Source organism: Felis catus, chromosome B2 (assembly GCF_018350175.1).
Source record: "Felis catus isolate Fca126 chromosome B2, F.catus_Fca126_mat1.0, whole genome shotgun sequence".
Classification (NCBI taxonomy): Eukaryota; Metazoa; Chordata; class Mammalia; order Carnivora; family Felidae; genus Felis; species Felis catus.
Genome location: NC_058372.1, coordinates 139397868 through 139411946, shown reverse-complemented (window position 1 = coordinate 139411946; position 14079 = coordinate 139397868). Strand labels below are relative to the sequence as shown.

Here is a 14079-nt window from a genome sequence, read left to right as displayed (position 1 = left end):
TTTCATTTCACTATTGAGTTCATAAAATTATTTTACCAATTACAAGACAAAATGTTTTACAGTGCAGATTCACAATTGAAAAATGCTTCCATGAGCAAATAAAGCTTATTTAAGTTTTTCAGGCTGACATTTTTAAACCCTGAATAATCCACGTATTTCTGGAGTTCTATAGTAATTTTTTTGAGCTGATCTGCATATTAATCAAATTTGAGAAATACTAAGCTATTAGCTAGACCCTCAAAATTCTGTGTCATTTTTTTTTCCTTTTTAAAAAATGGGGCTTCTAATCTAACATACTCCCAACAGAATGGATAGGCTTTGGGTCTTAACCACTATGCTATCCTCAAACCTAGTAGGTAGGTCGCTTAGATATAAAATGAGAATTGCAATGGGCTCGTTTGATTAATATGATAGAGGCAGCATACTCTGGCGGAATAAATAGAAGTATTTTTTTATATGCTTTTTTTAATTTTTATTTTTGAAAGAGAGCAAGTGCAAGCAGGGCGGGGGCGGAGAGAGAGAGAGGGAGACAGAGGGTCTGAAGCAGGCTCTGCGCAAAAGCCAGATGCTGGGCTCAAACTCATGCACTGCAGGATCACGACCTGAGTTGAAGTCAGACGATGCTTAACCGACTGAGCCACCCAGGTGCCCCTAGAGGTATTTTAAAGGAAACTGGGTGTACTGGAATTCCAGTGTCCCTAATTACAAGAACTCGGTCAGGTTAATAGGCTGAATTTTAATATATCCCAAATTGGGGCAGTAATGTCACCCTTGAAGGATTGTTTTGAGAAGTAATGTGAAGTAATGCATTTGGAGGCAGTCAGTGGAAGGTCACTGTTATTCTGATTATAAACAAGTATTTATGGACTAAGTTGGTATATCCTGATACAGATTTTAATTTTTAAGACTTTCATATAGTTTATATCTAATTTTGCCCTATTAGGAGTACTGCATGTGGAGCAAGTTAACCCTGTATGGGACAGATTTAAAGCATATTGTCAATACAATTTTAGAAGAATTAACGATGATATACCCGTGACATTATAAAGAAAAGGTCACGACTTGAGGCATCCATGCCTGACCTTTGAGGACCACATTTGAGAAGCTTTCAGCCATCCTTGCTGACAGCTATTGAGGCCTTGACTTCTTTGTGAAGTAATCCTGATCTTCGTAAAATGGGTGGATTCACATAAGAAAGCCATTTTTTCAAGCCTTTGTGTGTTTTGAAATCAGATAGTGAGGATGTTATTTCTGTTGAATTTTGCCCTATATTTGAGAACCCTGTGGACATATTTTTCTACTTAACTAATATTCTTCTGTGTTAGGTCTGATTGCCTGGAATTAGGGACTGAGATGAGAATTTTTATGAAAGTGCCGTTTTGAGTGTTCTCAGAAGAAGGGTGAGGGAAGCAGGATAAAGCAAGGGGGGCAGAAAAGCTAAGCAGGAATATTGTGCCTGGAGACCAGCGTCAGCCTGTCCCACTGGGTCAGAGGGTAGCGGGGAGAGGGGGAGCAATGGGGCACAAACTGCCCCACAGACTCAGTCGAGGGAATGGCATGTTCTACACGTGTGTGGTCAGTCTTTGGCTCACGGCCACCTCCTAGGAGCAGTGGTGCCCTAGTCTACCAAGGGAGGCAATTCCGCACGTGTGAGCTGGTAGCGCCCTGCACTCACAGCAGCTGGGGACGGACGCACGGCCCAGTGGGGGCTTAGGCAGCACCCCTGGCAGCCTCTCTAGCCTCTGTAGGCAGCTGAGACCGCCATCAGATGCCTCATGTGGCCTTCTGTGCCTTGGTTGCTCCAAGTTCTAAACTAAGTTTCATACGTAATTCCTTTAGTAGCCTTCAAACAGCATTATTTAATAGCATCCTCTCTCTCTTCTTTGTAACTTTATTTTATCATTGTTTTTGTTCTTATTATGCCGGCAATTTTATCATAAGTAGCCTCAAATTCTTTTTGAAAGTGAGTCTAAAATAAAAATAAACGTGTAAACTAAAATCCAGTTTTATAATTAAAGTACAAGAGTCCTTCTTAAAAATCAAGTTAGTGTTGGATAGAAACAAGATATTTATTATTACAATTTACCTTCATACAAGTTATGTTTTTATAACTACTCAAGAATAAAATAAACAAGAAGTATTATAAGCCCAATGAAGGAAGAAACAAAATTGCATTTTTGCAGGTGACCCATTCATGTATGTATAAAGTGTAGTGAAGTGAATTAAAAAATTATCGGAGATAATGAAGAGATTGCAACAGGTTCATGGGATTATAGCCTATGATACAAATCTCAAAAGTCAGTACAGTGAATTTATGCTAAAGCCTTGTAGCTAAAAATATAGTCGTAAAAGATGTAATGAGAAAACATTGAATCCAGAATTGGATCTGTCTATACCCCAGCCTGCTCCTGCCCATGTGTAGGTAGTGTGCTGATGACCCTTTCACCTGCCCATGTCGTTGTCCAGATTACTCGCTGATTTCTTCAGTCATAACACACACACACACACACACACACACGTACGTATACACATATATCTGCTCTGTAGGTAAAATAAGCCGGACATTCTGGGGCTTTCTGGTGTTTTCTTTTGGTTTGGTAACTTTATTATTTTCTTTAAAATGAATGTTTAAATATAATTCAAATACATTAGATCAGGGTTTTTCAGCCTCCTCACAATTGACATTTTTGGCTAGAAAATTCTTTGTTGCCCAGGCATTGTAGGGTATTTCATAGCATTTCTGGCCTCCGCCCACTAGGTCCCAGTACCGCTACCCCAGCTGTGATGACCAAAGCTGGCCCCCGGCGCTGCCCTGTGTCCTCTGCCGGCTCCACCCCCCCCCCCCTTTGGAAAATGCTGGTGTAGACCAAGGAAGTCCCGAGCGTGCTTACCGCCCCCTCCGCCAAATGCTGTGTGCACATCCTGTCATTGAATCCTTACAGCCCCTGTGTGCGTAGGTGCCGTTCTATCCTCATTTTCACAGGAGGGGACCAAGACCTAGATTCAGTAACACGCGCCACGCAGCCTTGTGCCCTGCGTAAGCCGGCAGGCACCTGGTCTGACTCCAGGGCTGGTTCCCTCCGGTTGAATCCCATCTTTCCGCTTACCAGCTGCCTGCCGTTGGGCTGGTGAGGTACCGTACTTTCCCCTGGTTCAGTTCCCCTCTGTGCTAGGAATAGTGCCTGCCTCCTAGAGTCCTCCTGAGGTTTAAACCAGTCCGTGTACGTCCCAGAAGGACTGGCACGTCCTCGTAAGCGCTGTCGGCAAGTTACGGAGGCTACAAAGGTAAAAACAGTACCTTGTCTCAGAGTCTAGTCGGAGATGCAATAACTTGTTTGAATAGACCGTATTCTCAGAGAGTACAGGGCTGGAAGCAGTGACCCTCAGGGAGTCAGGAGTGGGGTCACAAAGGAGGTCTCACGTGAACCCCGAAGGAGGAGTCGGAGCGTGGGCGGGCAAGGAAGGGGGGAGTGTGGGAGGATTCCAGGTGGAGGAATGCAGCAGGGGTGCGGCCTGGGGGGACGGAGGGACTCCGAGCCATTTCATCATTGCTGTGTCCAGTCTGGATGGAATTCGGCCATTATTTGTAGGAAATGGCTGCTTTTGTGGAGTTCAGAACATCCCTGTGCCTATTTAAGAAGAAAATATTCTAGAGCAAAATAAAAATTATTTTTTGAAGTATGTATGGACTTTTATAGAACACATACGGTGAACTTTTAGCATAGGACTATCAGGTACAGAAACTGCATATAAAGCCAGTCCCAGTAAGCAAAAGGAGAGAGATACAGGTGCCAAACCAATCTGGTCACATTAATTTGCATAAAAATACTTTTTACCAGTTATTTTTAGTATACATGTGTAACAGAAAATATTTTGATCCTCCAAAGGAAATCCATACTTTAAGCTTCTGTTTAAATATGTCTTTTCCTAATTCCCAGATGAAATGATACCTTTCCATTTTAGCCATCCTATTAATGGCCAATGACACTGTTGCAGAAGAGAGTGAGTAAACTAGGTATAAAACATGTTAGTCTCTACTTCTGTAGGCACAAATGAAAAATATGTAGTCACATAAAAGATATTCTTCACACTTCCCGAGTTACTGATGTGCAAAGAAATGATCCTTTTTCCCCCTTTACCATTTTATAGTGAGCAATGATTAAGCCTAATTACATGAATTATTAGAAACAATAGTGGGCCTTGTCCCCTTTGTGCATTAGAAAATCCAGTTTTTATTTTCTTGTTAAGATATTTGGATTACATATCACAAATTAACTTACATCTTTAAAGTATTCTTTATACTTTAATTTTTGTTCTGTTTACTACTGGAAGCAGCTCATTTATAAGAGAACAGCAATGTTTTTGTTAACGTGAATCAAACTTGAGAAAAAAACGACAACTTAAAGTAACTTCTGTCATCCAGATACTCATCAGTGAGAGGGAAGGGGAAGACTCTGGGTTGTAGGATAAATGCACGGAATCTGGAGCATCCTCTTGCTAGCAGCAGAAGACGGCACTTCTTCAGCATTCTAAATAAAGCAAACTGTTATTATTGTCACTTACTTTGTACTTAATGCCTTCCAATCCTGGAGATTTCAGTTCGCGCTTGATTTGGTTTTGCTTTGCTGTGGTAGCATTTACCAGTTTCTTTTCCTTAGTTCTGCCTGCCTAATCTTTGAATGGCCTATCGTTGGCTCTTGGACACGTACGTAGACATTTTCTAAAATGAAACAGGAAGCAGGGAGGTCACGGTAGGTGGGAAGCTGGGGAGGCTGGTTTGGGCAACACTTAAGAGAGACGGACATCTCTTCTTTCCCTCATGGTCAGAGAGCAGGCTTGAAAACAGAAGCAAGTCCCTGTGGTTACCAACAGCCAGCAAAAGCAGATGATACCCTGGATTAACACAGAGAAAGGCGCTTTTTTATACTTGGCAATTTAGTTCTTCTATAAAATGCAACTAAATAACAATTCAGAAGATGTGTCAACAGTTTATCTTAAAAGGAAAAAAAACCCATCAATTGTCTTATAAAACAGAACCTCTTTCAGTTATAAACCACTGGATAAAACGCGAAAAAAGGAATGGAAGAATAATCTTAAAACGGATCTAATTGCACACAATAGTTTGTTGGCATTTTAAATGACCTCATTTATAGTTTTCCTCTAAAACGAAAAGACGAAAGCCACAGCAGGCACCTAAACATTCCATACGCGCGACACGGTCATTTACACGTAATCTTTGAGGTTGTACGCGGAGCTGCCCTCTGGCTGCATGGCGGAGGTATGCCGCTGCTTGGCTGCAAAGAGCCAAGCTTCCGGAGCCTTTTTCATACAGGAAGTGCAGAAAATCATGCCGGAGACGAACAACAGCGCGGCCGAAATGAATCCGAGGTAGACGGCTCCTCCGGGCTCATGTTTGTTGCTTTCTGGAACCGTCAGGTCCAGGAAGTTTGCTATGATCTCCTTTGTGTACCACACGGTTGGGATTAAACCAGAGACCCCTGCAGCCATGAAGCAGACTCCTCCGGCAAAAGAAGCGTGGCTCTTTGTGTCTCCGTCCCCTCCTAAGCGAGTGCATTTCATACCCACTGTGGAAGTGCAGATCCCCAACGCGGACAGGACACAGGCCAGGACCATGGTGGCCCGTGCGGCCTGCACATGGATGGGGAGGGACAGAATGGAGTACTTGAGGGTGCAGCTGAACATCCCGGTGCTGTACCACGTGCAGTCCATCCACAGCCCCTGCAGCTGCACGACAGCCGTGATGATGTTGGAGCCCGAATCCACGTTCACCTTCCAGTTGGGCAGCAGAGTGGCCGTGAGCACTCCAGACACCCCAGATAGAGCCAGGACGAAAGCCAGGAGCTGGAGACCCGCGGACGCCATGACGTTACCTTATCTTGGTCCCCCGTTACCTGCTGCTTGATTATGATGGCCCCTGGTCAAAACCGTAATGCTGTCTCTGCGGCAGAGAACCAAGTAACAAAGGCTAGGGAAGGAAGACAAACCGGGATTAAAAGAAAGGATAACGAAAAGGCTTACGTTTCCATGTACGGTGGGAGCAGGAACACATTTGAGTGGGCCTCGCGGTAGATGAGGAGACTCCAGCCCAAGAGAAAAGCTCACGCCAGGCGCTCAGAGACTACCGGTCATTCTCCTGAGTGCGGATGGGTGGCTCTCGAAAAGTGGCCACTTTGTTCTTTTTAGAATTTAAACTGTGCTGAAGTCTATGATGATGCCTTCTTGGGAGATTTTGACATACCGAATTCCAGTTGTAGGATCTGATAAAGAATTTTAATAGCTTACAGGTTTTTTTAAACCCTATGATTTCTAATTAAAATACTTAATAGGTAATAAGGGAGAAATGAATAGTTTAAGCCCACCTCTTAAAAATGATTTCTAGGGGCACCTGGGTGGTTCCGTTGGTTAAGCGTCTAACTTCGGCTCAGGTCATGATCTCACCATTTGTGGGTTCAAGCCCCATCTCAGGCTGTGTGCTAACAGCTCAGAGCCTGGAGCCTGCTTCAGATTCTGTGTCTCCCTCCCTCTTTGCCCCTCCCCTGCTCACACTCTGTCTCTCTGTTTCTCTCTCAAAAATAAAAACATTTTTAAAAATTAAAAAATGACTTATAAATCTTAGAAGAGTTTTAAGTATTCAAAAAATGATTTTATTTAAAAAATATTCATTAAGCCCTTACCATGTGCCAGACACATAACCCAAGTAAACTGTTTAAGGAGGAAAGGAAATTCGTGGAAAGAAGTTAAAGCCACAGGCATGATTATCCCTAATTTCCTGTTAATAAACTTTTACAAAATCCTTATCTAGGTTAGCACTCGTTTCACTGCAGGTGCAAGACGCTCAGTGCAGGAACAATTAGGCCACTGTCTTTTGCTTGTGAGAATGTGAGATCCTTTCTAGCTGGGACCAGAATCCTTCCCTGACCCAGATGAAGTAAGTAGTCTGCCGTAAAACCGGTTGTTCTGACGGATTCGGTAGTGACCTTGAATCTTGAAAGTACATGCCAGAAATAACCACATCCTTTGTTGTATGTGAAAGAATACCAAAAATAATTTAACATTTTCTTAAGAAGAGAGTAAAGACAGCACCGAATTTGTGGCTTGGCTGTGCTTTACCCTGGCAGTAATTACTGCCTTCTTTGAGGGAAGTCTAATGGTTTCTGAAATACAGTAATAACTTTTTTTGTGTTTCTGAATCAGTTTTTGAATGACATATTAGAGTGGCTCTGTCACGATTCATATATTTTACAAAAGGCAGTGTGGGGCTCTGAGTCCAAAATACTGGGCTCAAATCTTCGCTTTCCAGGACCTCTCTCTGCTTTAGTATTTTCTTCTGGAAAATAGGATTATAGTGTGTATATCGAAGAGTTAAATGCATTTAAGGGCTTAGAGAACAATATCCAACACCTAGAAAGTACTCCATACATTATAATCAACACTGTGATTCGCATGCTGTTTTCTGTCACGTGACAGTTGCTGTTTAATAACATTTGAAATATTTTTTCTTTTCTCTCTTCCTTCATCGAACTGATTTATCTTTGTAGAATCTTAGAGCTGAACCAAACCATAGATATAACTCTGTGCGTCATCATTTTTCCCGATTGGGAAGGACACTGAGGTGGTAAACCCCCCGAGGCCACTCAGGTCTCAGCAACAGTGTCCGGGTGTTCCCGCCTCCCCCACCATCACCCCAGTACTCAAGTGTGAGATGCTCTCCGTGTGCTTCCGGGGAAGCACAGAAAACGCTACGTCTGCAGGCAGAGAACGCCATTAACTGTCAATTTTATCCACTCCCTGTCCCACCAAGGGGGAAAAAAAAAAAAAAAAAACCACTTCCCAAGACATTAATGGGGCAAATAGTGTAGCCTCAGAGACTCACCCAAGGAGGTTGATGCCTGGCTTTTGTAAAATAGTTGAAGTAATCCTAATCCGTGCCTATATCAGAAGTACAAACTTAACATAGTTATAGCATCGGTTCTCTAAGAAGCTAAATCCTGGGCTGTCTAAATTTGCTGCTTATATTTTTGTTCATAGCTTTAAAATATGACAAACTTAGGAAAGGGTTTCCCTGAAACTTTAAATCCTTAAGCATCAGACTTACAGACACATCAGAGTACTTCGGCTTTTGCCATAGCCGTATGGTTCACTTCTGTTTTCCAAACCTCTTTTCATACCTGACACTAAAATAGCACAGAATAAAGTTTCTAGGAAAAAAAAAAAATGAAGCACATGTTTATAGTTTCATAATAGCTGTTTTCAGGTTTGGGTTTTAACATTTCAGATTCCAGGCAGTTCCCTAAATTACCGCCTTCCCAGACCTTTGTCAGCTTATGGTTTCTTCGGCATCGAGGTTGCTGTTAACATTCTCTAAGAGCATCTTATTTCCCTCTTTATTTTTACTTTGGTTGAGTAACCTTCATGTGTTGATCAATCTATGCTCAGCTTCCCAATTATAACCTTTTTCTTCCCATTAACCAATACATTTTATAAATTTCAGTGTAATTCAGGCTTGCAGACAGCTTGTTCATCTTAATTAACACGTACTGGCAGTGATAAATTACAGACAGCCAGAATCAGCGTAAACAATATGACATTGCATTCAGCTAGCATAGTGCCTGCTCACTGTTGAATATCGGATCTTAAATGCTTTCTTCTGCACGGAGAACTTCTGCAGGAAAAATTTGTTCTCCACAATGAAGGTCACTATTTCTGTTCCTTTTGTAAAAACATACTGGCGTCTTAGCTATATTGCTATGAATTTTCTTTTCCTCTCCAGCCACAAGTATGATACAGTTTGTGGCCTGTTCTCTCAAATTGCTGTCTCGTAAGTAAGTACGGAATAAAAGCATACTTTGTTTCCGTGGTGGTGGTCGTGGGATACAGGGAAATCAGCAGAAGCAGCAGAGGGATTGCATGTAAAAACTTAGTTCTGAATACACAGGTCTCTCAGGGCTCCAGAATACACTGCTTGCAGAACAGAGCCTGTGAGTGTTAACTTTATGGACTTACTTGCCAACAGAAAGTCTGGAGTGGATTTCATTAAAACGTAAAGTCAGTTTTCCAGACAAGATCTGTTTATAACAAAACTATTACTTTAAAAACAGACCGACAACTTACAGTTCGAACTAAATTTACTTAAAGGTCTCTACTTCTATTTCTGAGCGTTGTAGAAGCCTCTCATTTTCCATACCTTTTGTCAGGAGCCTTCAGTGTCTTAACCCCCTTCTGTCAGTTGTCTTCAAACGAAGCTGCTCGAGGCGGAGAAGCCACACTTGAGGCTCCCGTCCAGCCTGTGAGTATTAGGGACAGAGCTCCGCCAAGTTAACTCGCACATAAAGACCAACATGGGAATCTGAGGTAGAGACTGCTGATGGTGCTAGAAGATAAATACCAGGTTCTCCATCTCATTTTTTGAGCTGTGGGAGAATTAAGAAAGGAGAGGCGGGGAAGGGAGGGAGTTGTTGTTACAACAGGATTTGTCGAAACCTGAAAGCTGAAAATGCTTTTGTGTCACTGTACAGAGGAGGAATTCTTCGCGTGCTCACAAAAAGGCTTTCTTTTCCTTTAATATTATGTTGCAGTCCACAGTTATAATTTATTTTTGAATTTTTATCTGTGTTGGAAGATAGTTTGTTATGTCCCCAATTAAAGGATATGATCTGAAATATTTTTAACTAGACTGTGCTTTGCAAATGATAGTCAAGACGATCTTTTTATGCTGGTGCTTGTGACTCGTCTGAAATCAAGAGTCACAAAATTGGTAGCTTTCAAAAAGATGTCCAAAAGACTCTTTTCGAAATATGTATCTTTTCAATAAAAGATAAAGGAACCCTATCGACTAGACTCTGACCAGTAAATCTACAAGTATTTTGTGGGTCAGGGAGGGGGCGTGTCCTGAATTTTCTTTTGTTATTCCTTCCACTGAGAAAGATTTCTGGAGTATAACTTAATAAATTAGAGCTTTTAGAAAATGTGAAGAAATTACACCAAAATGATGTGGAGCATATTAAATGAAATAGTGAAATCAAATATTGAGGTCCTGAGACCTTGAATACAGACACGTTTCATGTCTATCGACTCTGAGTTCACATTTTACTTTCCTTCACTGATTCTAATTCTACAAGCTATAAATTCAGAACCACTTTATAAAGAAGGTATTTTGATAATAGACTTTTTTATTTCCCAGATATTGTAGCTATGTCAGATGATAGCCATTTCTTTAAAAACCGTAAATAATAAAATGCACATTTTGATTATCTGGATTTTTCTTAATTTTTTGTTTTTTATTTCGTTTTCATCTTTTCTGAGTCTGGCATTTAGCAAGGTATTTTTCTTCTTTTAGAAACCTGATGCCTGTGGATTTTTTAGCCATAGTATTGTAATTTTAATATGTAAACTTATTTTCTTCTGTTTCATGGAAATACTTAAACAGTTCTTTGCATAAATACTGGGTGAGGAAGAGTTGAATTTCAGGCACTAACAGAACCAGCATTGTTATTTCTGCTGTATCGGAAGAAACCCACCAGATCCCTTTAGCACCTCGCCTTGTTTGCTTTTTGCCACGGTCGACAGTATGGACTGACCTGTGCTGAGGCTGACCGATGGCAGGTGGAGGGGCCAGCCAGCTCCCAGCTCCGGCCTCCAGGATAAGGACGCCTTCTTTCCATTTTCAGAACATCTCTGATTACTCTTCTGCCTTGATGGGAGCCCTTCTCCTGTAAAATCTTAACTGCCTCTTCTAGAGAAACAAACTTCTGAAGTGCAAATGACTTTCACAAATTACAGACCTTTAATCAAGGTGTAGGATTCCTTGTACAAAAAGAGATGGAAACATAGAAGTTTATAGAGAAATATAACGCGTTGACCTCCTCTGCTTCCACTGTGGACACGTAAAAGAAGTAACCTTTTAAGCCCAGAAGGTTTTGAAGATAAATCTTATCTTTACCTTAGTTCATGCCTCTTCACTGGCCCTCTCCCCCTGAACACCCGGCTATATATCCAAGTGCCAATGTGACATCACTTACATTTCAGACCCACCGGGGACAAGGACCGGTCTTCCCCACCCCTGTTCTCCTCAGTTTCCCCACGTCCGTTAATGCCAAATTCACCCTGGCAACTGGCACGTCCCAGGTCTTAAAGGCGTCCTGGATTCCATGCCCAACATCCACTTAATTAACACATGATCTTGTTTCTAAACTTCACAATAGGTCAAGAATCCCCCCACCTCTGAGCCCCTCTACTTCTAACTCCCTGGCGTAAGAACCTCACACAGCAAGGATTTCTGTGTGTCCCCCGTCACTGCTGAGTCTCCTGTGCCAGGAGTAGTAAGGGCACAGGTAAGTATTTGTTGAATGAGTTCAGAAGCTAGTTTTGAGTAGATAAACAAACTATACCTTTGTATGGTTAAAAGTATAATTGTATCCTTTCTAAATGAGACTGCAGTTTTAAGTCATTTTGTCCCTCTTCGGTTTTGTCATTTGGGCCTAATGCTAATACCTCTGTTCATAAAACTGTTTCCTGTAATGCCAGATACTGCCTGAGGCCCTGTGCTGCTTGCTTCTCAAGACAACCCTGTGAGGTCGTAGGAGTCCTCGTTTTGCAGATGAGAACACTGAGCCCCAGAGAAGTGAAGTAACTTGACTAAGGTTGTAAAATGAGTACATAGCAGGAAGGGGACGCGGGCCCAGGGTACTGTGATCTCTGAAGCCTTTCGTACACCCCTAGCACTTCCCTGCCTCCACTTAGAGAAGAATGTATTTGTAAATCTCATTAGAATGAGTCTTTTCTTTCTGTGGTAATCTGGATAACGGCGCAAAAAAAAAACAAAACACAAAAACAAAAAACCGACATCTCCATGGCTTTACAGAAAAACACTTCGCATTCATGCAGAGTCCGTGACTGAGTAACTGTCCAGTGACTCAGCAGTCCGTCTATTTTCTTTAAAATGTTTTCATGTAGGTATTTTTAAGAAGAAATTGCATATGATTTCCTTAGTGTGTTTTTCTTCGTAATGATCATTTGAAACTCAGACAAGCTTTTCTCTTTTCTCTTTTCTCTGAAAGACCAAATAATTGAACATTTTAGAAATAACAACAATACATACTTTTGTATGAGGTTCAGCAGACCTGTGTTTCTCACCCCTGCCCACACAGGGCCATCACGTAGCTTTAAGAAAAAGCCCGAGGCCCAGGCCCCACGGCTCTTATTTCATTGGTCTGGGATGGTGCCCACTCACGGCATGTATAAAATGCTGCCCACTTAATTCCAGTGAAAAGTCGAGGTTCTGATTTTAAAAACAGTGTCTTCTCTTATTTGCTTTCTGTTCAGCTTTGAAAATAATGAAAGTGCAGCATAAGAAAAAGTGGTTACCTATTCCCGTCCCACAGATTTAAAGTGATTGACTTAATCTTAAAATAATGTTTTCTTCGGACCCAGTCTTAGGAAATTAATAGTATCAGCTATGAGCAGGATTAATTCATCATTTTCCTCCATCTTTATGGTCATTTTAGTTTTAAAATAATGCTTCAGGCTAGCCTGAAGACTTTAACTTTGAAGGTTGGTAGCTTACAGATTAGTGGGTTGTAGTAAGGACTTTGTTTAAAATGAAGATTTATTTTCATGGTTTCTGTGTGTTCTCAAACGTCCATTGAAGCCAGCCTAATTCTTTTGATTTTTATAGCAAATCAGGTGTATGTTTCTGCATAGAGTACTACCCTCCCCCCCACGTTTAGTCACATGTGATATGTTCTAAGACCCCCAGTGGATGCCTAAAACTGCAGAGAGTACCAGACCCAATATATACCATGTGTTTTTCCTGTGTATACATACCTAAAGGTTAATTTGTTAGGTGCAGTAAGAGATTAACAACAGCAACTAATGACAAAGTAGAACACTTGTAACGATATACTGTAAGAGAAGGTGTGTGTGGTCTCAATATCTTACTGTACCGTAAGATGTCATCGTCATGACGACGATGTGAGCTGACGAAATGCCTGCGTGGTGACACCAAGGGAGGTGAGTGATGTAGGCACTGTGACATAGTAGTGGGTTACTGCGGGCCCTCTGGCACTGTAGCAGGAGGAGGGTCCTCTGCCTCCGGACTGAGGTTGGCTGGGGGCGGCCAGAAGCACAGAGAGCAAACCATGGATGGGGGCGGGGGGGCTATGTAAGTTACACTTACATTTGTTTATTAGCCGTTAGCTAATTTTTACGCTTTGTTTCTCCCTTTCATGCCTTCAGAGGAGGGATCCTGAGGACTCGTTTTCTGTTTTCCTCACATGATTTTAGAATATTAAGACTATCTTTGGATTTTGTGGTGACATTTGCAGATGGATGTAATTTTTTCAGTCTAATAAGCAGTGTAAACATGTATTTGTTACATCTTCTTTGCACATTATTTTGAAGAGCAGGACGGGTTTCTTTAAAACCTCCTCATTTACCGGCCGTATCCAAGATTGTGGGCTGAATGGCCTTCTGTAGGCCTGACCCTCGGCACCGACTGCTTCTGTTGCCTTGTTCCTCTTTGCCTTTCTTCCCTGTGACTGACTCACTCTCTCTCTCTCTCTCTCTCTCTCTCTCTCTCTCTCTCTCTCCCCCTCCCTCCCTCCCCCGCCCCCCTGCCCAGCAAGGCGTCCTGCATCCCAGCCCACATTCTGGCGCCCTGAGTCCACGAGGACTTTGTGATCTTGCCAGATTATAAAGCTTGCATCAGTTTGAATCATTTATTTATTTATTTTTCTCTCTGGTGACAGGTATATAGGGAAGACTCTGAGACCCCAGAGCTCCGCGAGTTAAACTAGCAAGATAAGCAGGTAAAGGGTGAGATCTAGCAGCTGTAGAATCTGCCTTTCAAAGGACAGAATATCTCTGGGGCACCTGGGTGGCTCAGCCGGTCAGGTGTCCGACTTCGGCTCAAGTCATGATCTCGCGGTTACGACATCGGGCTCCGTGCTGACAGCTCAGGGCCTGGAGCCTGCTTGGGATTCTGTGTCTCCCTCTCTCTGCCCCTCCCCTGCTTGTGCTCGCACTCTCTCTCTCTCTCAAAGATAAACATTAAAAAAAATT

The 14079-nt window shown here is 42.2% G+C and overlaps 2 protein-coding genes across 5 annotated transcripts in view; one reads left to right on the top strand and one right to left on the bottom strand.

Moving 5' to 3' along the window:
* The window catches only part of TFB1M (transcription factor B1, mitochondrial), a 65877-nt gene that overhangs the window by 43234 nt on the left and 8564 nt on the right, over positions 1-14079 (top strand). The window lies entirely within an intron of this gene.
* CLDN20 (claudin 20) lies at positions 2581-10260 on the bottom strand. 3 transcript variants are annotated; one of them, XR_002157608.3, is made up of 3 exons: positions 9206-10258; positions 4564-5986; positions 2581-3629 (listed from the first exon to the last, which is right to left on the bottom strand). XR_002157608.3 is itself a non-coding variant. In XM_019831428.3 (2 exons), the coding sequence occupies exon 2, from the start codon at positions 5881-5883 to the stop codon at positions 5224-5226; it is 660 nt and encodes a 219-aa protein (XP_019686987.1). In that variant the 5' UTR covers positions 5884-6278; positions 9206-10260; the 3' UTR covers positions 2581-5223. The 3 variants fall into 3 exon arrangements, 2 of the variants coding, with proteins under 2 accessions (XP_019686987.1, XP_003986715.1); XM_019831428.3 differs by having other exon boundaries at positions 2581-6278; positions 9206-10260; XM_003986666.5 differs by having other exon boundaries at positions 2581-5986.